The 24893-nt window shown below is 41.9% G+C and overlaps 1 protein-coding gene across 3 annotated transcripts in view; it reads right to left on the bottom strand.

The window, feature by feature from the left end:
• Positions 1–708: 708 nt before the first annotated feature.
• The window catches only part of LOC123960804 (probable E3 ubiquitin-protein ligase HERC2), a 313987-nt gene continuing 289802 nt past the window's right edge, over positions 709–24893 (bottom strand). For 2 of the 3 annotated variants that reach the window (XM_046035766.1, XM_046035764.1), the window contains 7 exons: positions 19891–19928; positions 13775–13895; positions 11017–11129; positions 10641–10689; positions 6167–6279; positions 3278–3721; positions 709–2983 (listed from right to left, as the gene is read on the bottom strand). In XM_046035766.1, the coding sequence (XP_045891722.1) occupies positions 2618–2983; positions 3278–3721; positions 6167–6279; positions 10641–10689; positions 11017–11129; positions 13775–13895; positions 19891–19928 (1244 nt within the window). In that variant the 3' untranslated portion in view covers positions 709–2617. The remainder of the gene's footprint in view (positions 2984–3277; positions 3722–6166; positions 6280–10640; positions 10690–11016; positions 11130–13774; positions 13896–19890; positions 19929–24893) is intronic. The other variant, XM_046035765.1, reaches the window with a different exon arrangement.

Below are 24893 nucleotides of genomic sequence, written 5' to 3'. Positions count from 1 at the left end.
TATTTTATCAATAGGCCTGATCAATAGTGCATGCAAGACGCTGTGTAATTATTACAGAGGTCTGTATCAATAAAACTCTCAGGCATGACCTCCTGCCAAAGGCTATGCAGGTGGGAGTCACACAGTCAAAGAAAGGTTTGTGTCGTGGCCCTGAGATGTTTGATTAACTGTACATAAGGTCATGTTTTTGATGTACCATAACTTATCAGGACATCTTGGCTGAGATGAGAGTCAGACAAGGAAAGTTTTAAAAGAAGTGACAATCAACTGCTTAGCAACACATTTAAAGCCAAATGTCTATGATGCATTTTACTGACCAGTTAATACGGAAAGGTCTGTTTAAAAACTGCAGTGGTTTGTGCATAGTGTTTCCTTGCGCCTCTGAAGACATTGGAGCTTATAAATGATAGAGACGCAGATGACTGTCTTTACTGGAGTGAGGATCATTTGTCCTGAAGCAAGGCAATCCAAGAGTGGAAGACTGTCAAAAAGAGCTTTGTATTACACTGTAGTGGGAGCACTCTACATTAACACACACACACACACACACACACACACACACACAGCCGCATACACACGCATACAGTACACCAGAGAGAGAGAGCGTGAGGCAGGGACCAATGAGGCAGTTTATATCGGGATTTTGTTTCACAGCCACGGCCTCCTGGGAGAGAGGGGTCTGCCAATAACACTTAAGAGACAGAGCAGGAAAAGTAAGTGCTTTTATTACAGCTCATCACTCATGTAATTTCTGGCAGCATTTGTGATTACAGATCAAGTGATTGACTAACTACACATTCGGCGGCTGAGTTATGAACCGGGTGCCTACCATTCCAGCCCCGGCAGATTCTCCGAGTCAGCTGTAACTCATCCTCTCCCAGGGTGCTAAATCAAAGAGCACACTGCAGCCGGAAGAGTTAAATAATAACTTGAGCTTTATTGTAAATCTGTCAGAAATTAAACCTGCATGGACGTCGTCTCGGCCCTGATGTTGTACTGCATGGGGTGAAGAGGCTGGATGGAGGGGATCAATAGAGGGCCAATGGAGGTATTGATGGATGACAGGTGAAGTGGGTGTGTATCTGTGTGTGTGTGTTTGTGTATGAGTGTGCATATGTGTGTGTAAGGGGTGGGATTGAATCACCCTGGGGTTAGGTAGAGAGCATGGCTCAGGGTGTTTAATCGACAGGTCTCACCTTGAATCGATTGGCAGGAGTCTCGCAGGGCAAAGACGTGATACACACAACCAACACTTACTCACACACACCAAAACAAACCATAGGGAGTGTAAGAGACGATGGGGTGGGATCAGGGCGGATGTCTCAATGCCATCTGGACTGCATGCCTGTATGTAGTCAGTGTTTGGGTTGTGAAAATTTAATCTTCAATTCAGAAGCACTTTTATTAGTTTACTCATCACACTCCTAGAGCAGCAATCCAGTAACCTTTTTAAATACCTTTACTAAGGTTCACAAAACTAACTATTAGCATCTATTTTTACCTTTAAAAACTGGGATCATGGTAATGAATAGCTTTGATGTCCATTTGTATTCTTTGTCCAACTCAAATGATAACTACTGTGATGAAAGCAAAACAGGAGAAAATAACATATACTTTCAGTATATCAACATAACTCTTAAATACAGATAGTAGAGTAATACAGAGTTACACAGTCCCAAGTTATTGACAAAAGGTCCTTTTAGTTAAATGTAAATGTAGATAATGAAAAAAACACTACTTGCCACTTAAAATGAAATCCTGACAAGAGGAATTACCACGTGGTTGTGGTCTGCACTGTGGCAAAGAACCAGTTTGTATACAGTACAAGGCTAATCAAGAACCTCTTTTTAAGGAACAAAAAAGCAACAAAACAAAGCAAAGCCACAAAGCAAATTCAAAGGCAGCTCTCTTTGCAGTTATGATCCTACTTTACTTTGAGAAACCTCCTCAAATAGTATCTGTGCAACAACTACATTTCATCATACTCAAAAGAGCCAACACAGCATGCACATGTGACTTATACTGCAGAGACGGGCAGCCATGAAAACACTCCACCGTGAAATGTCTTACAAGAGGCCAAGATCTGAGAGGGCGTTATGTCTTTAATAAACAACAGAAGGTAAGTATTAAAAATAATGCAGCTCAGTAGTATGTACTGCAAAAAACTCAACCCTCTCAAGTTCTGTTGAAATGTGGTGATTTAAGGACTCTACACATGGCTTTGACTGTAAGACCAAAGTCTAATGCTTTTAGATAAGGTCAAGGTTCATGTGTGTCATTGACTGAGATGGTTTGTAAGAGGAGCATATTTGCCAAATCACAATATGGGGTAAAGTGGAGCCCATTAATGCTGATCTGGAGTCTGCTTTGGAGAGCTCTTACAGAGCAGAAGAGGCTGTTTGTCAGTCACCTTGGAGCCAAAAGTATTTAGCTTTATTAAGTAGATAATAGAGTGCACATTCTCTGATGACTTTATGGATGAGCTTTGTATTGTCTGGGTGGAGATACGACGAATATTATTCACAACAGATTTCAAATATTTCATTTAACCTGACATAAAAGGGTAAATATACATGTTTCAAACATTAAAACATCACATAACTGGATCTGTGGATTCTTATAGATTCTCCCAAGAAGTGTCAAAGGAAGAAGCCACTCTTCTGTGTGTGGGACTGTACCTGAATCGTTCAGAAGAGGAAGGAGTCGGAGAAAGGGGGGTTTCGACTTGTGGCCTCGGGTGAAAGGAAGGGGAGGATGTCTGAACTTGCTGTCCAGGGCTCAGATGGTGAGAAGAATTCAAAATCAAAGACTTGAGGCCAGAGTTAAGACTAATTCTTGAACGGTGACACAAGGCTACGCTCTGAGCCGCAGGACCTGTACATCCCCCAGGAGGTCTAGGTTTGGGTCTTAGCCTTGGACTCTGCAAAATTCTGCTTTCACTTCCAGATTGTTGGGCCAATTCAGCCAGATGTGTAGATCCCTCCTGAAGAAACAAAGACATATGAAAAAACAAACAAAACAAAAACAACAACAGAAGTGAAAACAGCGTAATTTGTCCCAAGCTGATAGGGAAATTGCATGATGCTATACTATAATACCAAACTTCCACTTTAGAAGAAATCAGGAAAAGTCCTAAACTCCATATCTTGATATAAAAAATATGAATATGGATGTTTTTTTCCCTTTTGAAGACACATGCGCCATTATCATGGGGAAACACTAGCAACAAGCTGGACTATTTAGTTTAGTTCTTTGTGATAACCACATTAAAGCTCACCTTATGAACCTCAGCTAAAACTCTGCAATGAGCTTGTTGTCCTGTCAGTAGCCGGGGCAAGGTGCTGGCAGTGGGCCTGCATCGCTCTGACTGTGACCTGGGTAAAACATGCACAGTGGTGAAGACTATGTCTCTGCTTCCTCTGCTTTTGCATGGTTCTTTCCACAGCTCCCACGGCCCTGCTGTCTTGCAACCCTCCCTCTCATCCCCCTGGTTGGATTTGATTGATGAGTGGCCATTTCCTCTCCTGTCCATCCCAGCCGCAGACCTCGCTATAGCAAATGCTGAATCGTGTAACGCTCCATCTCCCTCATCTTTGTTTAGTCTTTCGTCATGTCTTTCTTCTTCCTCTGCACTTTCACTTGCTTCATCTTTCTCCTGCTCCTCAGAGCCCTCTGGTCTCCCCATACCTTGAAGCAGCTTGTGTTGAACCTGCCTGGAGGCCTATCAGGAGGATACACAGAATGTGGTTAGTTTGTTCCTATTGTGGCACACATACCTTAAATGTACAGTCAAAGGACATAATAGGAAAACAGAAAACATTTCAAAGTAAGTATTTAGATTTATATAAAAGGATATAAACTGCAGCTAGCTGTGTGGTAATGTATGAACTCTAAAATGATTCACTAAAAAATGGGAATCTGAGATCCTTTGCTTTGTTGGCAAACCTCTAATTTACCACATTAAAGATTCATGCTCACTGTGACTTAGTCATTGTGTAAATTTCTGGGCAGACAGTGTGACTTACTCAGTGTTGGGCAATGATGCATTACTGAAGTGTTACAGCAATGTGGTTGCTTTTTCAGTAATATGGAGCAAGGGATTACAATTTGAAATTTAGTTACATTACAAACTGTAGGATGACTCTGTGTTAAAACACATTGTCTCATTTTCTACTTACAAATACAAAAGATGCAAAGTATAGTTTTGGACACTTAAAGGGATCATTGACTGTTTTGTGCTGAGAAACAAAAGTAGTATAACGAGTAATGTAAATAATTACTATTATCTTGCTCGAGTAATAAGTAATGTAAGTACATTTCTATGAGTAATATTTAATGGGTAATTGATTGATTAAGTAATTGATGAAACATTTCAAGGAACTTAGCCAAACTCTGTACTGGAAAAGACATTTGACAATGTTACATTAAATCCACTCCTAAAACTGGGAATTAATTTGGAATTCAGCATGGTGTTTCTGGTTGACATGTATACAGTAGTTACAATGCATGTACATGTGTATCTGCATTTGTATGTGTGTATATGCATGTGCATGCTGCATGTGTGTGTGTGGAGGTGAGAGTATTTCCCTGGTAAGTTTGCCTTCATCAGTGCACAGTATAATTCTAATTGGCTTTATTAGGGGGCTTAAATCTAATACCAGCTCTGTGTGCTGCCTAAGGCTCTGTGGGAGTGTGTGTGTGCACCTCTGTTTGATGTTTACGACTCACCAGATCTCTCATAGAATGTTTTCTATGTAACAGACATGAGTAGATGGACTAACATAGCCCTATCACAGTAATAAAATTACATTCCCTCCTCTGCCTCAACCTGGAGCAGAACATTTCTCCAGTCTGAGAGCAGGGCCCCAGTCAATAGGCAAATACAGCATTTATAGGTTCAAGTCCAATGAAGCAGCAGCACTGTAGCACCAGATACGACGATACAGACTCAAGGCAAGAGAAAAGAGAGAAAGATTTGACCCCATTTAAAAACTTGATACCAATTTGAGAGTTCTGGTTGTAAATAATTTAAGAGATCTCTCTTACTGAGCACACACAAATTATTTTAAGGGCATGCTCACATGTATGCAAGACTGTACATGTGCATCGACACAATCTCACACATTAACCTATGAACATATACGCACACTCCTGTGCACACGTGGACATGCACACACAGATTCAACCATGCTCTGGAAACAGACTTCTTAATGAAGCCTTTCCCAAGTGAAAGTAGAGCAGAAATACATACTGGCCCATTTCTGCCTTCAGTTCACCCTCCTCTCCTCGCGTGCGCTCTCTCTCTCTCTCCCCCACACCTTCTGCACATCATTTGTTTTATTCATGTTTCGTTGTCTTTCTCTGTTGTCTCAATGAGTTAAATCACAACCCCTAATTTATGGCTACAGGCAGACACTTCTACAAACAAACTGGCTGATGAGAGGGGATGACTGAAAACATACGCACCGAGTGGTGTGTGTAAATCTTAAAATGTCTGTTGCTGTCTTTTTATCTATGGTTATTTACATAAGAAATGACAACGTGTGTAAAAGAATGGCTGTGATGCAAAATGAAAAAGGCTGTGCACTGGAGGAGAGGGGAAGTGAGAGAGAGAGCGAGAGAGAGCACGCGCGAGAGAGAGTAAATCCAGTGACAGTGAGTGGGGAGCACTCAGGTGTGGTGAGAGGATTATACAAAACCCTGAGTATGAATGACAGTAAACACCTGAATGACAGAGAGATGGGGAGGGGCAAGAGCTCTGGTGTATGTGTGTGTGCGTGGCTCTGGGTTTAGTGGTCCTCACTGATATCCTGAGAGGTGAGTGAATATGTTCCCCACTTAATGTTTTGAGGGCTGTGCTGTTTACTCAAGTGCAACTTGTTATATTATATCAATTATTATGGATATGTTGATTTACAGCACGTATAAAGAAACTGAAACAATGAATGAAAGAGGATTTGAGAAACAAACAATGGATGCGTGGGAATGAGGATGTCAACAAGGCAGGCAGGGAGTGTGGAAGAGGAAGGCATCAATCAGAAGCAACCCACTGTAAGAGTTAGGGAGCTGTTGAGTTAGCAATTGAGTTACAGATTGAGCTATATAGTATGCAACTAAGTCAATAAAAGGGCTATAGCGCAAGAAAGAGGAGGCATGTTTATCTTACCTGCACTTTGTTTTCCTTCTCTGTACACTCTGTCGGTAGGGGATTGCTGAGAGGGTCTCTGAATTGAGATTCAGTTTCTGGGTGAGCACATTCTCTGTTCTTCTCTCTGCTTCCTGAAACACAAACCCACTTCTCAGCACCTTTAATCAACACATAATGTCCTTTTTCATCTTCTTTAATCCAATCTTTTGCTTATGGTTCTTTATTTCATGACTTTTCAGTTGCCATTTCACTGCATCATTAGAAAGAGAGTGTCAATTTCCATTGCTTTGCAACTGAGTAAGCTGAAGGCATGTCAACCTATTTTATGCTTCATTATCAACATGAATTTGCTGATTTTTCTTTACCTGCATGGTAAAGTTGGATAAAAAGTGACTTTTTCAGCAAGCCATTAGCAGGAGTGCCAACGCTTTCACCCCCTCTTGTGGAATGCTCAAATGTGTTTTTAACCTTTGGCTTATGGTTCAATTCAGAAGAGAGCAATGCATGTCGATTCCTAGATCTGCTCTTAGTGAAATCCCTCACCTCTAGAGCTATATCACTGTACAGCGCTGACTCTACATGAAGCGTGACCCCGTTTCCCCCACGGCGACCCCCTCCTTCCGTTCACAGCCTTGGAAGATAGAGGAGCACAGGGGAAAGGCATGCCAAGGCAGTAGACACTTTTAAGCAAAGATTAAAGGTTTTTCTTTTTAATCAGTCATTTGGCAGCTATGTTAGCATTTCACCCTGGTGCGGCTAAGGATCAATTTTTAATGCTGCTGTGCAGAGAGCAGACAGGGTGATTGGCAAGAGAGAAGCTATTTACAAAGGATCTATTTACAAATTTTCCATAGAAATATGCAGAGGGCACAATTGACATCTCTTACAGAATTTTAAATAAGCTCTTTCCCTTTTTTCACTTTGTCACGAGGCACGACCTCTGTGAGCCCCTGATGATCACTGCTCTGTGTATGTGTATGAGTGCATGTGTGTGTGTTCACTCACATGTGTCTCACATGTAAGAATAATGAAGGAATCTACACCTCTCCCTTGTGTTGCATTGTGTTACATTTCTTCAAGTTGTGTTGCCAGGGGCTGGGTAACTAGGTCAATCAACCCTGGTATAAACATATCACTAGAATCCACCAAGAACGTGCTAATGACAATTACTCTTCTTTCAGTTTATACCCATTTACATTATATATATTTATATATCCATATATACTGTGTATGGATATAAATGTATTTATTTATTTACACACACACACACAAACTCATTGAGGGATTTCAACTTAAGCCTGTGTATATCCTAGGAAAAATGTTAGCTTACATATATATTTTCATATATTGGATGAAAATGCTGTATGCCCTCCTCCGTAACAACTACAGCCTACCTCTGCAACAACAAAAGTTAGAAGTAAAAAGTTGAAAGTATTACACAGATTGTTTATTGCTGTTAAATTAGATTGGCTATGTGAAAAGAAAAAAGAATCAAATTAACTTGAACCTACAGTAAATCTCAGTGTGTATTGAATGGTAGCAATCTTTGAGAGCAGGACAAGACCAACTCGACACAATAACACAAAAAAGAGGGCAGACAACTAAAATATTCAGACCTGCACAAGTCCATGGATATGTCTTGATATACCCATGAATCAATCCACATATCCATCCATCCATCATCCAACTGTCCATTCATCCGTTATGCAACCATACATTCATTCATGCAGTCAACCAGCCTTCCAGCCGATCAACCCACACACTATTGATCCAATGATTGACCCTGCACTGGGTAGATCAATACTCTCTTGAATGGCATCATTGTAAGTGCTTAGGCACAATGGCCAGGCGTTGTTTGGGCTGTTCATTTCCAAGTAGCAAGGCCGTGCAGGGCTCTAACACGAGTCAACTCTCCTTTCTCCTCCGCTTATATGATCACAGCAAAGAGGGGGCACCGATAAAGGCATTGAGCGGTGAGCATCCTTTACACATGCAACAAAAGGGGCAGTGGTCCATGCAAACCTACTTGCAATGACTCACGACTATTAGATATTTCATATGAAAATGGCTGTGGATACAGCAGGTTTACAGACACATAACTGTACAGCTACACAGGCAAGTAGACAGACGGGAGTAATAGCATACATTAAAACATTTACAGATGAAAGAAGCCTTGTGTGATGGTACAGATCAACATAATGAGGTGCAAACTGAGGGTAAAGTTAAACTAAGCCATGTCACACAACCCACACATTTTATCTCCATTTCAACCTCAGATAACTCTAATATCATTCTATGTAAGTAATGTAGTATTTTATAAAAATAATCACAGTAGATCACTGTAGTAAAGGTATTACTTGTACAATATTAACCTGGATGAGTAGTATTCAGTAGACTCATGCTCAGTATATCACCGTGTAGCTTATGTGGCTTGGTGTGCATACAGAAACCCTGTTGGGTTAGAGCCTGGGCCGGGTCTTGGCATTAAATGACTGGGACTCTGACAAGTCTTGGAGTTCTGTCACTGCGGTTCACAGGTCTTGTTAGCCAAGGTGTCGGCAGGGGTGGAAATGACTGTGTGTGAGGTGAACATTAGACAGCACTCCTACCTCCACCTCCTCACCTGACACCAGCAATAAAACTAAACAGGCCAAGGTGCTAGGCTGTGTGTGTGAGTCAGTCTGTGTGTGTGTTTGTGTGTGTGGACGTGCACACAGGGAAAAAAGGGGCACGTGTGCTGCAGGGTTGTTGCTGCTGTCACCAATTTGCCAGGGCCTCCAGACGGGAGTAGGAGCAAGGTGACGGAGCTGTGGCTTGATAAACACAGAAGCCCTGCTTCGATTTCCCATCCAGTCCACTTTGGAAACACATGGCTCTTCCTGGGCGCTCTTGGCCCGGGGAAGAAGGAGGAGGAGGGGCAAAACGAGGAGGAAGAAGGATAGCCACTAGAGAGACAAAGTGATGGGTGTGCAGTGAGGGAGAATAACAGTCAGGAGGAAAGTTGAGCGAGGGAGTGATAGGGAGGAGGAAGAGTATATGGTAGAGATAGGAAGAGGGTAGAATGAGATGAGTAGGGATCAGGTGTATTGGCTTCCAAAGAGGTGACCTTTCATGCTTCCATAGACTGACAATACAGAGAAAAAATTAAAGATGAAAAAAATTAAAAAGAGAGGGGTAGGAGTTTGAGTGATCCTTAAAACTTACACTCAAAATGATTCTTTAAACATGAAAACAGATACATTCACTTTCAACCTCCTCCTCTTAGTCCCCCTCTCTCCTAGTCTCCCATTCCCTCCGTCTTTTTCACTTTTGCTGGGAAACAACTTGATGTATTCAGCCTTTCAACCGATATCAGAAGTTTAAAGAGCAGGAGCAGAGGGGCGTCAGTGAGGTAGGTGAAGCACCTAACTCCCCTCTGCCCCCCTAGAGAGTTAAGGAGATCACATTTTAACCCCCCCCCCACACACACACACACCACCAAACCCCACCCTGCTGCTCCTCTCCTCCATGCCTTAATACCAACATAAGAGGACAAGTGTGGGCTCTAAGCACCAGTGATCAAACACGAGCGGCTGCTGGGTGTGCTAGGCTCAGGACGGTTGGCCTAATAGGATTGGAAGCCCCCAGGTGAGCCAAAGGACACCTCCAATCAGCGTGATTAACCAAAGGCTGAGCAGCATTTCTAGCTACAGCACTGACTTATGTACAGTACTAAAAGGATCACAAGGGTTGTGGCGAATGCAAGCAAGTCATGGAGTGCCATGGTTGATGGTGCATGTCAAAGTTTTGTGTGGGATTGATGGAGTTTAAAGTTGCATGCAGTTTTAATGTGTCAGAACAATCATGAGATTTTGACTGTTTGCTAATCATTATTAAGTTCACATAAGCGTATGATGTGTTTTTCTGGCTACTTATAAAAACAGTGTATGTTGTATACCTGTATGCACACAGCCTTACTGCAAGACTACACATGCACTGGCACGTGTAAATGTGAGGATCTGCATGCTCACATAGTAAAATTCTCCCCATCCAAACGTTCACACGTTCTCAGACATACATGCACGGAAAAACACACGCATACGAAACATGCCCAAATACACACACAAATACACACAGACAGGCTTTTATAAACTCATCACATCCAAAAAACAATTACCAGAGACTGAGCTCATCACTGACTAAGCAAAAGTCATTCAGCGTGTAAAACACACAATATAATTAGCACACATCAAGCTGGTGTGTCCTACTGTGCATTAATGATACTTCCCTCTGAAGTGAATTATGGTTTGATGAGTGAGAAAGTGAGTGAGGAGGGGCTTTGAGGAGGAGCAAGACATCATTTGGAGAAGGGGAAGAGAAGCCAGTGCGGAGTGGAAAGGGGCGAGTAATAATAATAAACCTATTTTTTTCTGGCTTACATTTGGTGTAATTTCCCCAAAAACAACTATTCACAGTACTGTGGTCTTTTAGGGATAGATGATAGATTACTCACTTGTGATGAGGGCCATCATATGCCAGGTACCACAGGCCACATCACACACCTGCATAAAATGAAAAAAGTTTGAAGACTTTAAAGCAGTGCAAATGCACATAGAATGGATCAGCTGATTCCCCATCCATGAAACTGGATTTTTGTACCTCAAATGGGACTGTAATTAAAGAACGAATAAGATATAATGTTAGTAATTGTTTTTCTGTGATAAATCTATCTGAAGGTAGCCTCACAAAGATGCCATATATGTATAAATAATACCTCTTTGATATATTTACTTCCTACTTTACTTAGCATGGGAAATAGCACAGCAACATCCTGCAGTTTTACTTGAGGAGCCTGAAAACATCATTTGTCTAGTCTTTCTGACACACACCTTTCTGCCTGCCAGTGGAACAGGCTGGGGGGTCCAGAGTCTTTTGAGGCCTGGATGATCACTGACCCAGCACACACAGGGGATCTGACCCCAGAGAAGCAGCTCTCCACCTGCTGGAGATATAAACAAAAGCGCAAAATGTTCAGACAGATACATCAGAAATACATTCAATGTCCTTGCCAAATATTTTATGTCAAAACCTTTATCTCAACTAAGGAAAGTAAAATGTTCCATATGAGGACATGCTCTTCAAATGTTTCCGACCCTCTCCAATGTATTGCCAGATTAGGATTGTAGGTCCGCGATCATATTTACACTGGACTGTTGAAACAACATGCACATTCTCACACTGGAATAAAACTGATTAGTGCCAGAGGTGTTTCTCCCTGTTCAGTAGCCGCGGGGCCATGAGGAAACCAGACCCTAGTCCACAGATTAGCTTGCTACTAAACCTTACAACTATGATTTCCTCTATATTGACAAAGAAACACTGACCCCCAATTAGAACTAGTAAAATGGAAGTGAGAATACCATCTGGTCAGTTTAGTTTAGTTTAGAAAAGGAGTTGATGTACAGCACTGTATTGAGATGATAACCCCACCCACATCACACACCCACACCCACACACCTGTCTTACTGGCGTGCCGGGCAGAGGGAGCACATTCTCACTTGGCACTTATCAAAGGCGCACACACATACACACATGCTGTATGTACTCACATAGAGCAAACACTCAAGCATCCACTCACTCATGTTACCTCAGTCTGCCTATTTAAACCTGCCACTAATAAATTTATATTTACTGCCAGCATTGAGGACTTTTAAATTATGGTGTACAATAAACCTGGCACACACATCTCAAAAGCTCTTTCAGAGGATGTTAAAGCAATATAGTAAGCAATTTTCCAAAGTGGATTACAAATTTCACATCCAGGTTTTATTGCACATTACGATAACTTAACCACATCTAAATGTTCCGCATAAATGGGAAATATGTGCTGCTTAATATGCTATTTTTCATTTTTTAAGAAGCGCTTTGCAAACCCTGCCAAGCGAGGGAGCATGCTGGTTTGTGTGGTGGGGGAGTCAATAATCTTTATGAGGTGGATTTTAATTACAAGGAGATAACTGAGTATCCTCCTCACGGCAAGCCTCCATCAATCTCTATTCTGCATCAAGCTGTATGTAGCCCTGGCACGCACACACACACAAACACGCACGCACGGACGGACGCGCGCGCGCACGCACACACACACACACACACACACACACACACACAAATACCCTTTCAGACATGACTGATCAATCAATCAGTAATGTATTATTTTCATCTCAGTGAAGCAAACCTTATGAAAGTGTGAGGCAGGCGATGCTAGATGGTGTTTTACCCCACACACAAACACATGCGCTTCCACTACTAACATATACATGTACACACACGCGCAGACTGACACACACTGACATACACACAAGCTGGCAGGGTAATCCAGCTAAAAAAGGTTAAGACTGATGTTTTCCCAAAGAATGACGGTCTGTGAAAGGTCAGCTCAATCATGTGCTAAGCATGCCTCGTAAGCAATCCATAAAGACCTTGTTTTAAATAATAACATTTTATAGATCACCTAAAGACATAACTGAACCACCGGCACCAGGCCTCACTCTCCAAATAGTCTTCAACGCGCCAAGAATTCAAATGGGGCCAAACCTAATATGTTGACTGCAGTTCATTTAATGAACCAGTGGCATTTCCAGTGAAACCTCGCACACAGTGCCAGCAGACGTCTCTGTTCAACAATAGGCCCATTTTTTTAAGGGAATACTGCAGTGCCGCAGTAGGCTGTAAATGTGCCCTGGTCTTGAAACAAGTACAATGTCTTTTTTCTTAAAGTGGCTGATGTTACATTTGTAGTGTAACCACTTTAATTCTAGCTTTCTGGCAGAAGGCAAGCAGCAACTGAAGGAGAAGTAGTTGCCTGACACTTTGTAATGGTGTAAATGTATTAGAACAAGTTTGGTGGCAGTTCACTGACTCTCTATGGAGCAGAGGGGGGATAAATCAGATTGCTGAAAATCATACAATGTAGAGAATAAAGAGAGGGAAAGGTTAAAAAGGGACTATCTGAGACTACCTATTTTTTTAATTCTGTCAGCAAAGAGGGCTCTGAGTTTTGTTTTATTAGGAAATACAGGGAAAAAACAAGCTAGTAGAAAAGCTGATGTGAAGAGATGGTGTGGCTCCTTATCTCTCACTCTTATTAATAACAAAGTAGCTACAGGGACAGTCTGAGATCTTAGCAGGGTAGTTTAGGGGATAGCTGCTTGAACAACAAATCAATTCATTATGTACATCATCTATCACATAACACTACTGGGTGCAGTACAGCACAATTTTGCTTGGTTTAAGAGATATTGAGAGCTAATGAGGTTGAATTTGTGCTGCAAGTGATGTCATTTGAGGACACTGAATCCTTGTAGTGTTAATTAAAACTCAATGAAATGATGTAGATGAAAAATTAGCATGGCTGAAAGCCACAGTGAGGGATACTGCTGGGAAAATAAGGTTTTTAAGTTAATAAGTTGTTATTATATTATGTAGAGTGAATACAACTTTTATGGTTTTTTAAAAGAAATATCACAATGAGCGAAATCTGCCGTGACAATTACCCATTTGGACGTTTGAGTTAAGCTGTGTTATTGAATTGTACTTAACATGTTTAGGCCCAAATAATACAGTTGAGGGGTTGGCTGCTTGGCTCACCTGTGACGGCTGCACTGTAGCTGTCCCCTGCTTGTATCTGTGTGACCTCAGCTAGCTGAGAATAGCTCAGAAGGCAAGGGGTGGAGATCTGAATCCTGTCGTCTCCAAGTCCAAGCTGTCCCTGCAAGCAAAATGATGATACAGTGTCAGTCACAGGATTAAATAAAAGTTTAATCCCAGTGATTTCATTGCTCATAGATAGAAGAGTTAAATAAAGACACATGTCTAAGTGGTATTTCAATTTTGGGGAAAGAACAATGTTCTCATTTTGTGGGGCACCAGGCAGTGACTCAGATCTAGTTTATTTTTCATCATCCTAATTCATGGTGCCCTGCCATTCCTGAATGTAAACATGGCTGTTAGATTTGTCAAACAGGTCTTGTATATCACCTCCAGAGTATCATAATTTAAGTGCATCTCTGTAAAGCCGTGTTATTATATCTGCTGTGTAAGGTTATATATGACAATGGCAACTGGCAATTCATCTTGGCTCAAATGGCTGTCACTGAGGAGGAAATACTGCTAAAAAAAGGCAGACCGGGTATTTCTATCACCAGCCAAAAGTCTACTGTATTTCATGTTTCATTTAACATCATGTACAACTACCTGGCAATGCAATCCCTCATCGAGCGTGTCTGTGTGAAAACTCTACTCAAACACAAAGGCTTAATAACCACAGCGTCTCGCGTAGTAATAGAATGTGTTGTCCTCAATTTACATCTCTTTCTCTGTGTTCAGTTTGACTTCTCTCAGCTGTCCTGCTCCTCTCTTTCCTGCTTGCTCCTGCAGAGATAAAGGGCTTTCTGCACTGTGCTCATGTGCACATCGGCATGCCCTGGCATATGTTTGAAAGTGAGCACAATATGTGTGGGTTTACATTTCAGTGTGTGTGTGCGCGGTGCAGTAATCTGGGTCTTTAATTGCTTATTCGTATGTGCACTACTGTGAGGGTTTGTAGATGTGTGGCAACATATGTTCCTGCTGTGAGTGTGTGTGTCTTTGTATTTATAGGTGTGGTTGTATGTGCTTCCATCAGAGTGTGTGCGTGTTTACTTGCATTTAGGTAAAGTAAGTGAGCAGATGTGTCCATACCTGAGTTTGTGCACGTGTTTGTGCGTCTGCATGTGTTTATGTTTGCATGTGTGTATTTTTGTGTGTGTCTGAGTGAATGAGCACTGTCAGGTGCTGCTCCATGCTGTGCCAGCTGCATCTGGAGCCATCTGTGTTGGGGCTCAGTGGGAGCGGAGCGGATGACTTTAATGTACTTGAACCCCAGACAGACCTTTCCCAGACAGTTGTCAGTATGAAACCAAGACAACTGGGCCCAGTCAAGCTGAACTAGCTGATCTGGGTGGTGAGCAGGAGACAGACGCTTTGGTTACACCGTAACCCCCGGTCAGACTCACTGGGGAACCTCTGGCAGTCAGATGCAACCCAAACACTGGAATCTGTTTGTTTCAGTGATAGAATAGTAGTGTTTTTTATCAGAGGACACCCACCTTTTCTTAGCTGTCAGGTTTCTGCTGCCTACTTTCTACAATGGAATCCAGGTGTACGTTTTTTGATGTGTCTGTGCACCTACATGTTTTTGGGTGTCCTAACATGTATGTGTTATGGCTACCGGCAGCACTTGTAGAAGCAGCAGCTGGCCTTCAAAACTTTTTTATCTGTTTTTTCCGGGTTTATTGCCAAAACATGAGTTACGTCTGACATAAATACAGTCATTGGAAGATGAAGACGGGGTTTTTTGGATTAAAGAGCTGCAGACTACAATCCAACCGGCCCAAACAACTGGACCAGGCACCGCGGTGGGTGCAGTGATAACTCAGAGGAGAGGAAAGGGTGCAGTGATCGCTCAGAGGAGAAGAAAGAGATCCAGGAGTGGAGCCATGCTGGCCGAGCTTGGCCTTAATTCTGTTCCTAAATAGTTGGTCTGGACAAAAGGGGACTCATATTGACCAGACAACAGAATTCAGAGACTGTTGTGCCCGGATCGTTAAAGAGACCTGCCCCTTCAACATCCCGGATCAAGCACTTGGCGGGTGGTCCATGTTCCGAGCTGTCAGCGCAAGACTCTGGCAAGATGAGAGGAAATGGACTCTGTGTTTTACATCAATTATGCAAATGTCAGACTGTTAATAGTGAAGATGAAACTTTCATTATCATCTGGTCATTATTATCATCTGGTTGCTGCTGTTTACATTCACCCCACATGCAAATTCAAAAAATGCACTGTGGAATGTTCGGGGTGTATACGTGTATCTATATATATAAATTACTGTATATATTGTTTTATTTTATTTTATTTGTTACCATATTTTAATATAGGCCTACTATAACCTTGTACTCGTATGTGTGTATGACAAAATCAGAAGACTTGCAACTTGACTAAACCTGTTTCTTTACTTGGACTCAAGCATTTGGACTAAAAAAACTAACAAGAGATGACAGTTTTTTAGGTTAGATTTTGATTTTATGTAGTCAAAACAGACAAAAAAAAGTTTAGGCCAGTTTTCAAATGATTTTAAGTTGAGCAGGACTGTCTGTTTTTGAACTGCGAAAATTATTTAAGGTTTCTAGGATGTATCTGCAGAGAAAGTGGGATGGAGAAAAACAGAGGTGGGTTGATGAGGGCTAACAGTTTGTATGAAAATGTTTTTTCTAAATCCAGCTCATGTGTGCAAACCATGTGGGTATGAATGACTAATTAAAACATTTCTACCAATTATTCTTGTTAGGAGTTAGATAGTGTTTACATTTAGAAATGATTAAGAATGAGATTCATTCTGATAAACGATGCATGGCGACAACTTGAAACCTGAAGTTCAGACTTGGGTTTTGCCGATTTGGGCCTTAAATGTCAAGACTCCTCTGTCACCCTCTTATTCTCAATACATCACAAAATAAAAAACAGCAAGATGTCTATTCAAAATGACAACTGTAATCAGCACTTCACCCACAAAACTGAGTACAGCACAGTATATCAACACACAATCCTCCACCACAAAGAGATCACAGAGGCACAGTAATGATCTTGCAGCAACAATATGATTAGTGAAGCACAAAATCAATTAATGCAGCAGTAGAATCAATAGGTGTCTCTCAGCATATATGTCCTGCAGTTAATTAATAAACAAAAAGTACATTAAGCAGCAGAGCATCAGACTGTGGCAACGACTGTCATCAGTCACAACGTGTGTACTGATGGCATCAGCAGGAAGGGAAACGGAAAACATAGACAGATATAAATGTGAGGATGGTGAAATACCGAACACACCCACAGGCAAAGATGATTATACTATGTACACATACATCCAAAGCATGAGCTTGCATCGACACAAGCTAATATACAAAATGTACTCATGCATGTGCCCTTACACGCATACACAAACACATTTTCTTCTTTCTCTATTTTTCATGTTCACTTCTTTCACGCAGAAGACCTCTAGATCAATGGCATCAATAAAGCTCATTTACTCTACTGCAGCAGCCCAGACCATATTAGCATCAATTTGGAACAGGCCCAAGATTCGATGAGGCCTGAACTATGTTGGAACCAGGCCCGGGGTTTCCACCACCACCAGGCCGGCTCACTTATCATTTACCATGCCTGATGTGTCACCCTCATCATTACATTGCAGACAGGATTGCAATCGACAGACCGGAAGGCCACACTGATTGTAAGCCATACCTCAGACATACATAAACACACTATTACTACATAGCGTGTGTGTTTGTGTTTTAGTTTCATGTTATCTGTTGTTGTTACTCTGTGTTGTTGTTAAAATGTTGCATGGATCAGGCATGGGTGCTTGGTTTTATGTTTCACTACTATTACTCATGACCCATGAAATGCAGATTTGCTGTTATTTGTCATTGTCTTTTAACAAACGTATGTTTGGGTCAGACTCACAGTTAAAAGACAATCGGACAAATAACAGCAGATCTGCATTTCTCCTGATTCCCACTGCACTCTACTCTTTTCTGTTGTAGTCAATCAAATACTTTTTCCAGGAAGATTTTTGTTTTATAGTTTTGCAATTAATTGATAATGCAGATACACTGTAAATCTGTAGCTCTTCTCTGTACTACCATTATCTGCTTTGTATGAGAGAGTAGTTGTTTTTCCTTGTTGTCTACCTCATTATGTAGGCTTCTTAGAACTCGCTTAAGTCTATTGGATGTTATGTCAATTCAGATCTCTGGCCGGTTGCACTCCCTGACAGAATGTTGGCAGACAGATGACCCTGTTATCACACAGTTGACATTAGGAATCGAGACATGACTCCAGACAGCAGATGCATTTGTCTGTAATGGGTTAACGGCATCAGTTACACTGTCTTCCTGGTAAATTCAATAATCCATAATGTGAAGTCATAGTGATAACTATTTAGATATGAACTTTTTCTATTTTACTATTACTCATTAAAAAGTAAAAATAAAAACGATTGTTTACTCCAAAAGCATCCGATATACCATGTTTTGTTCCCCCGCTTGTTTTGACACTTATTTGCTATCGCTGTTATGTTGTTACCATATTGATTCTGGCTGTGGCATGCACTCTCTGACATCATTCAAATTCCTTCTCACCTCAATCATGTGATACAGCGCAGGCCGTCCGTCTTTTAGTCTCAATAGGAGAAAAACAATGAGATTTCTATCTGTAATACTATTACCAGCCGTAATAGAGTTAGAGCTGCCTAGGTTTACCTTGGTAAGGCAACGGAAAACTTTATTAGGTTTAAGACCTTTTGCTTTTCTACTTTTTCTGCTGTTACTGATACACAAGAGCCTTTAAGCCCTAGAGAGAGGAAGGTATCAGCGTAGTGAAAAAAGATGGCCCGTCATCTCACTTCTTCTCCAGCGACAAACAAAGTGTTATCTTTCGGGAGGTGGAACCTTTCTTATTTTTTTACGTGTTGACGGGAGTACTTTCGGTGTGGCACTGTGCGGCTGATTACAGGGGGAGTCTTAATCAGGTGGTGCAGTCTGCTCGGGGCCCCTGGGGCCGCGAGTGTGCTACATCCTGTCAGACTGCACAGAGAAACAATCAATCATCAGAATGGCTGCAAGACAGAGGAGAGAGAGAGGGTAGGAAGATAGGAGAGATGGAGGAAGAGGAGGAAGAAAGAACATGATGAGGGGAGAGAGAAAGAGAGAAGTGCCCTTGCAGAAAGTAACAGAGTTATATAGACGCGAGAACGCCTATGAAAATCCAATGAGTCTAGTTAGACTAGAAGCCACACTGCAACGTAAGAGTGTACTGTGGAAGCCAAGGCCACGTCAAATCTCATAACAACTGATGTCTAACATTTTGATTGCGCCCCCTGCCTCTCTAACCTTCACCTACATGTTTGTTTCACTGCCCTGGCAAAGCGTCATCCTCACTGTCACGTTGTAAAAGGGATCACATTTTGGCCAGGGTTTCAAACAACCTCACAGATAAACACCAAAGCCGGGAGGAAAAAGAATCAGAGAGAGAGGGGAACAGAGGGATTGAGCAGGGCCTAGGTTTTACACTCTCTGGGCTCTGTCTGAGGGCTGTGTAATGATGCGGCTCTTTAAAGAACGTCTTAAATGAAAGGCCAGAACAATCCTCGGTGACAGGTGGGATTCTTTATCTAACAGAGGAGGAGAGACAGGACAGGGCCAACAGACACACAGAGCCTCACATGCACATACTTTTGGATATACACATTAAAAGGGGCATGCATGTACATAAACTACAGTAGATTCCACAAAGAGGATTTCCTGCTCTGTCCACATGAAGCAGAGGAGCTGAAATGGACAAACAGCAGAACCCATAAAGGTGATTTGTAGAATTTAAAAAGATGTGTGTTCTTGGCACACCATGAAGGATATTAAGTGCTCTAAGGGAGTGCTCGGACACAGATCCCCCCCAAAACCTTTTAATCTCCACTCTGGAAAAAAAAAAAAAAACATCTTAAAATGTCTCAAAAATGGATAGCATTTGTGTGTGTATGAGAGAGAGAGAGAGAAACAGAATGAGACACAGAGAGAGAACACTTGTGTAATATGAAAAAAGCCTGGAGTCCAGTGTTGTTCTAAGTCTGACTCTCCTGGCAGGGCCAAAAGTGGAAAAATGTTTGGCTCACCTCTTGCCCCATCCCCCAGGAAAAGACATTCCCACCATCTGAAAAAAAAGAATAAGAAGAGAGTTAACCAATAGTCTGAAAACAATTCAAGAGAGGCAACAAATGGAAGCCTAGGGTTAAAATAGAAAAGAAAACAAAAAAAACTAAAGCGGAGGGAGAGAAGGGAAATGCGCAGCTGACAAAAGTGGCTCAAGCATCATACATCAAGCACTTGTTACCTCTCCCGGTGCTTGTGATTGCACATGACTGCAAACAAGTCAGTGATAAAAATCTGAAGAAAGATGAGACCGATCGGGCTGGCTTTAAAGATCATCAATCACGGCCCTGTAAGCTCAGATATTATTAGTTCAAGTAAAGCTGCACTCTTCCATTTTATGGACATCATAAAAGACTTTGGGGGTGGGGGGATGGAGGTGGAGATCCCCCAGTGTTTTAACTAGGACTGGGATGGATGTGTTTGAAAAAGCAGACCGGATGGATGGACAGCTCTAATGTAGTAGTGCTAAATGAATCACTCACACTGCACCAGGCTCCCCAGGGGCAGGAATGTGGGATGGGAGTGTAAGGCCCCACTTACAAAATGTTAAAGTAAGTTAAAGTGTATGGTGAAAAGGGCTGTGCATGTTTGTGTGGTGTCATGTGTCTGTGTAAGAGAGTGTGAGTATGACCTCTTTAGACATTTGGCAACAGCGTGTCCTTGGGACTCATTATTACATCACAATAATTGAGACATTATGTGTCTGCATTTAGATTTTATATACGTGCACACACATTTCAGTGCACCCATTTGAAAAATTAGTAGAAAGGAGGAAAGGCACATCCCTTGGTGGTGCTGATTTCAGAGATCACAATCATAAATGATCTGTACCTGGAGAGATAAATCAGTTAAGAGGGTAACAACAGGTTTAACTGTCAAATGTGACACTTTTATTAATTTCCCGCACGATTACTCCTTTTACGACGAAGACTATCATAACTTGTTAAAAAATTCATGTGGTCCTGGTTAAGTTGGTAAAAACATTCACGCCCTCAAGACACACAAAAAATCACTATAGCAGCGATAGATCCAAAATCCAGAGCCATGTCACCTCGAACAGGTACATCAGCATCAAGGCTGCAAAGACTTCCAAGACATGTTGTCAACAGGTCAAAAGGTGAACCGTGAATCCTGTATGGTAGCTTTGCATGGTTCAAAGTTCAAAAAAATGTATTTCTATCTCATACTGACACTTCTGCAGGACCTCATTTCAGCCTCTGTCTGAAATAAGCTGCAGATGCTCCCGTCTCTTCTTCTTTTTCTGTTATATTTCTGGCAGATCAGAAACTTCACAGTGGATGGAACCACTTTTTCCATGCAAAAAAAGCTTATATTCTGATTAAATGCTTTTGGGCTTGTAAGCACTTAAGTTGGACTCTCAAATCAGAATGATATCTATCGGGTCCATGTATCTGCAGCTATTGACTTAATCTGATTTATAGTAAAGGATCTGACTATTACTTGTTTGTATGCTTTATATACTAACACACCTGTTGACTATTGTATTTTTTTGTGTATCAAGATCCATTATCTGTGCTTGTTGTGTTAGAGTTTTTCAGTCAGCCATTGCATTGAATACTATAATGAGTTCAAAAGCACCACAAATCAGTGGTCTAGGAGTACCTGTGGTCACACTAATAAACTCATTTCATCATTTCTACTCTAAAATATTTGTCAATCCATACTACTACTCCCTGAGCAATCTCTGTGTTTTCTATGTCACTTATTCCTCACAACAGTTTTTTTTCTCTCTCTCTCTCTCTCTCTCTCTCTCTCTCTCTGCCTGCCAGTGAGGACATAAAGGCTAGTGTGAAGTCCATCACTGCCTGGTGAATAGCTGCCCTTTGTGCCTCAGAACTTAATTCACAGGCTGAAAGGACCCCAGCCCTGCCATAGCACCTCTGTGTGCTGCCTGATTTAAAAGAGCTTGCATGTCCACCGAGGTCTGCCGGAAAGCCTTCTGTTAGGTTAAACACACCAGGTCTAGTCAACTTTTGAGAATTAAAAAAATCAGAGTGCTGAACAGTTTCAAAACAGCACTCCACATATTAAATGTAGTTCTGGTAATTCTGGTGCCAACAGTGGCCTCACAGTCAGTCAGTGTTGTCAAGGAAACCTGACAGTTTTTTCATGGTCGCTTTGACCTTATTCAATATATAGACCCCCCCCCCCCCCCCCCCCCCCCCCCCCCCCCATCCGTCCATACATTACCACTTCAACATATCCAAAGCAATGTCATTTGGTGTTACAGCACGTGGTAACAGTGTAATTTGGGGGTTGTCCAGTAAGAGAGAACTTGTATTACCATTTCGAGCAACATAACTTTTCTTTTCTCCTACTTTTTTTACATTTGTGAAAATTGATGGTTGCAGTGGGCATAAATAACACACCCACCTCTCTCCCTGTCTTTCTCTCTCCTCTCTCAGAGACCCTTACTGGGCTTGTTAGGCCTGACACTGGCACCCTAGTGAACAAAAGGACTGCACGGCTTAGGGCTGCCCAGGAATGTCAGCGGGTTCACATTTCACATGCAGATGCGTGACCCCAGAGCCCTTTAGTGGGAAGGTGCGCTTTAACCTCACAGAGAACCAAGAGGGGGGGATAAGGGGGGTAAGGGGCACCTTAAGGGGAATCTGGGATGGGGGGAAGGGGAAAAAATAAGAGTTGCCTGAGTTTGCACTGCTTGGATCTGCTCTTACAATGCTATATGTCTCTCTCAGTGTTCTTCTTCTTTCTCCCTTTCCCAAAACACTACTGCACGCTGTTAAACTCCGCTGATATACCTTATAGAATATTATAATTGTCGATATTCTGAAAACTTGTCAGAGCCGTCTCCAGTATGTGTGATCTGTGATGCGCCCCCTCTCTTCCCCCTACTTTGGAACACATGAAAGCATCAACTTTTATAGTGCATATTTAAGATTTCTCCCCAAATAATTGAAAAATCACAATGGGAGGGGTTATGTAAGGCAAAAGTACTGTGAGCTCTGCGAAAGAAACCAAAGCTACTGTCATCTGCTCTCTGTAGGCCCAGGCAGGCACAGTTTCAACTCAAGGGCTTCACACTTCTATAACTTGTTCTCCTTCCCTCGCCGCTCTCCCTATCCTAACTCTCTCTATACCCGTTTGCCTCTCCCTCTCTCCTTTGCTCTCGATAGTGAAAACTTCAAAGACAACAAGATCTTCTGCAAAAGCATGAATCCTCAAGCTCGTTGTTTGTTTTGACCCCTAAGCCCCTTGCAACAATCTTCCACCTCCAACTTCCAAGTCCTGCAAAATACATGAGGAGGAGAGACCAAAACCCGAGCTGCTTTTTTCCCAGCCCACCTGCAGCCCTCATTCTCCCATGTGTAACTTCTGTAAAAAGCAGCTCTGGCATATGGCACTGCATCTACCACAATGACCTCACAAACTGATGAGAAAGTACAATAAGTTTCTTGTGAGGCAGAGGAGTATAAACTTTTCAAATACATTTTATATATTCCACTAAGAAAATGGAAATAAAAATCAATACCTCGCAAACGTGCATGCACACACACACACACACACACACACACACACACACACACAGTGAACATGCACACACACATTAATGCTTCCACACTGACTCATGTAGCTTGGCCTCTGTAGGTGTCTGGGTTGAGGATTGGAGTTCTGATTTCTTTTTGGGCTTCCTCTATCAGCAGGTTTCTGCCTCCAGCCAGGCTCGGATCTGTCATAACAAGGAAATAAAGACAAAAACCTTAACCGATAAAAACTATCATGCTAAAAGTTACCTAAGATGACAATAAAGGAAAACCAAAAGAGGCCACTGAAGTTTTTAGTATCCTCTTGTCATCTTGCAGAACAATTATGCTTGTATCAGTACAATGTGTTTGACCTTGGAAGATGTATCGAGGTGTTAAACATGGCCTGCTAATCCTATACACGATTTCTTCCACTGTGTCTGATCATTACATAAGGAATCAAATCACTTATTATACATTTAACTTCTAACTGAGAATTTTGGTCCAATGGTATTTAAAAAAATAAAACAAAACATAAAACAATCTTTCAAATTGCATCTATTGTGTTGTTAACCTAACATTAAAACACCATCGCTATCACCCTCATTATTACTGTCAATTTCAGTGCTTATCTAAGTCAGAGATTCTATTCTGCAAAGAGATTAATCTACATCCACGCCAGAGTGCTTAACTGTTTATCTGTGTAGTCTACACTGTGTGCGTGTTAGTGTGTGTGTGCGTGTGCCCTGTGTTTAGCAGTTCTGCCCTCTAATAGTTGAGACATCTATAGCATCCACAGCAAGGCCAGGGGAGCAAGGGAGCAATCCATAGGCCTGCGTAGCCATGGCAACTAAACAAGGAATAGGCTAGATGTCAGGCGAGCATGGCTAAATTACCCATTAGAGAAAGCAGGAAGGGGAGAGAGGGAATACTGGTCAGGGCACGAGAGGCTAATGGGGAGATAAGATGGCCAACATATAGACTACACACACACAAACACACACACACACACACACACACACACACACACACACACACACACAACGATGGGAAAACAGATAGGGGTTGTCTCATAAAGGTGCCGGCACAAACACAAACTGAAATAGGAAAAAGCTATTAAATGTCTAGTCACAAATAAACACATACAAACACAATGTGCACATGTATTAACACATTCAAACATATGCACATATAGGCAGGTACATGTGCGCACACATACAAATGCAAAAACATGAGCGAGCGCACGCACACGCACGCACACACACACACACACACACACACACACAAGCATACAAAGGACACAAAGGGAAGACAAAATGGTTTTAATAAAGACGCCCTCTTGGAGAGGTTGCTTGTGAATGTGAGGGAGATGTATTTATAGGAATCCTCTTGTGAGATCCTCTGCTCAACCTCACATTTGTGCATGAAAGAGAGAGGGGGGGTGGGGGGGGGGGTGTATT

This window comes from Micropterus dolomieu, linkage group LG21, assembly GCF_021292245.1.
Source record: "Micropterus dolomieu isolate WLL.071019.BEF.003 ecotype Adirondacks linkage group LG21, ASM2129224v1, whole genome shotgun sequence".
NCBI classification, from domain to species: Eukaryota; Metazoa; Chordata; class Actinopteri; order Centrarchiformes; family Centrarchidae; genus Micropterus; species Micropterus dolomieu.
The sequence above is the reverse complement of the archived record's forward strand: the minus strand, read 5'-3'. Positions and strand labels throughout refer to the sequence as shown.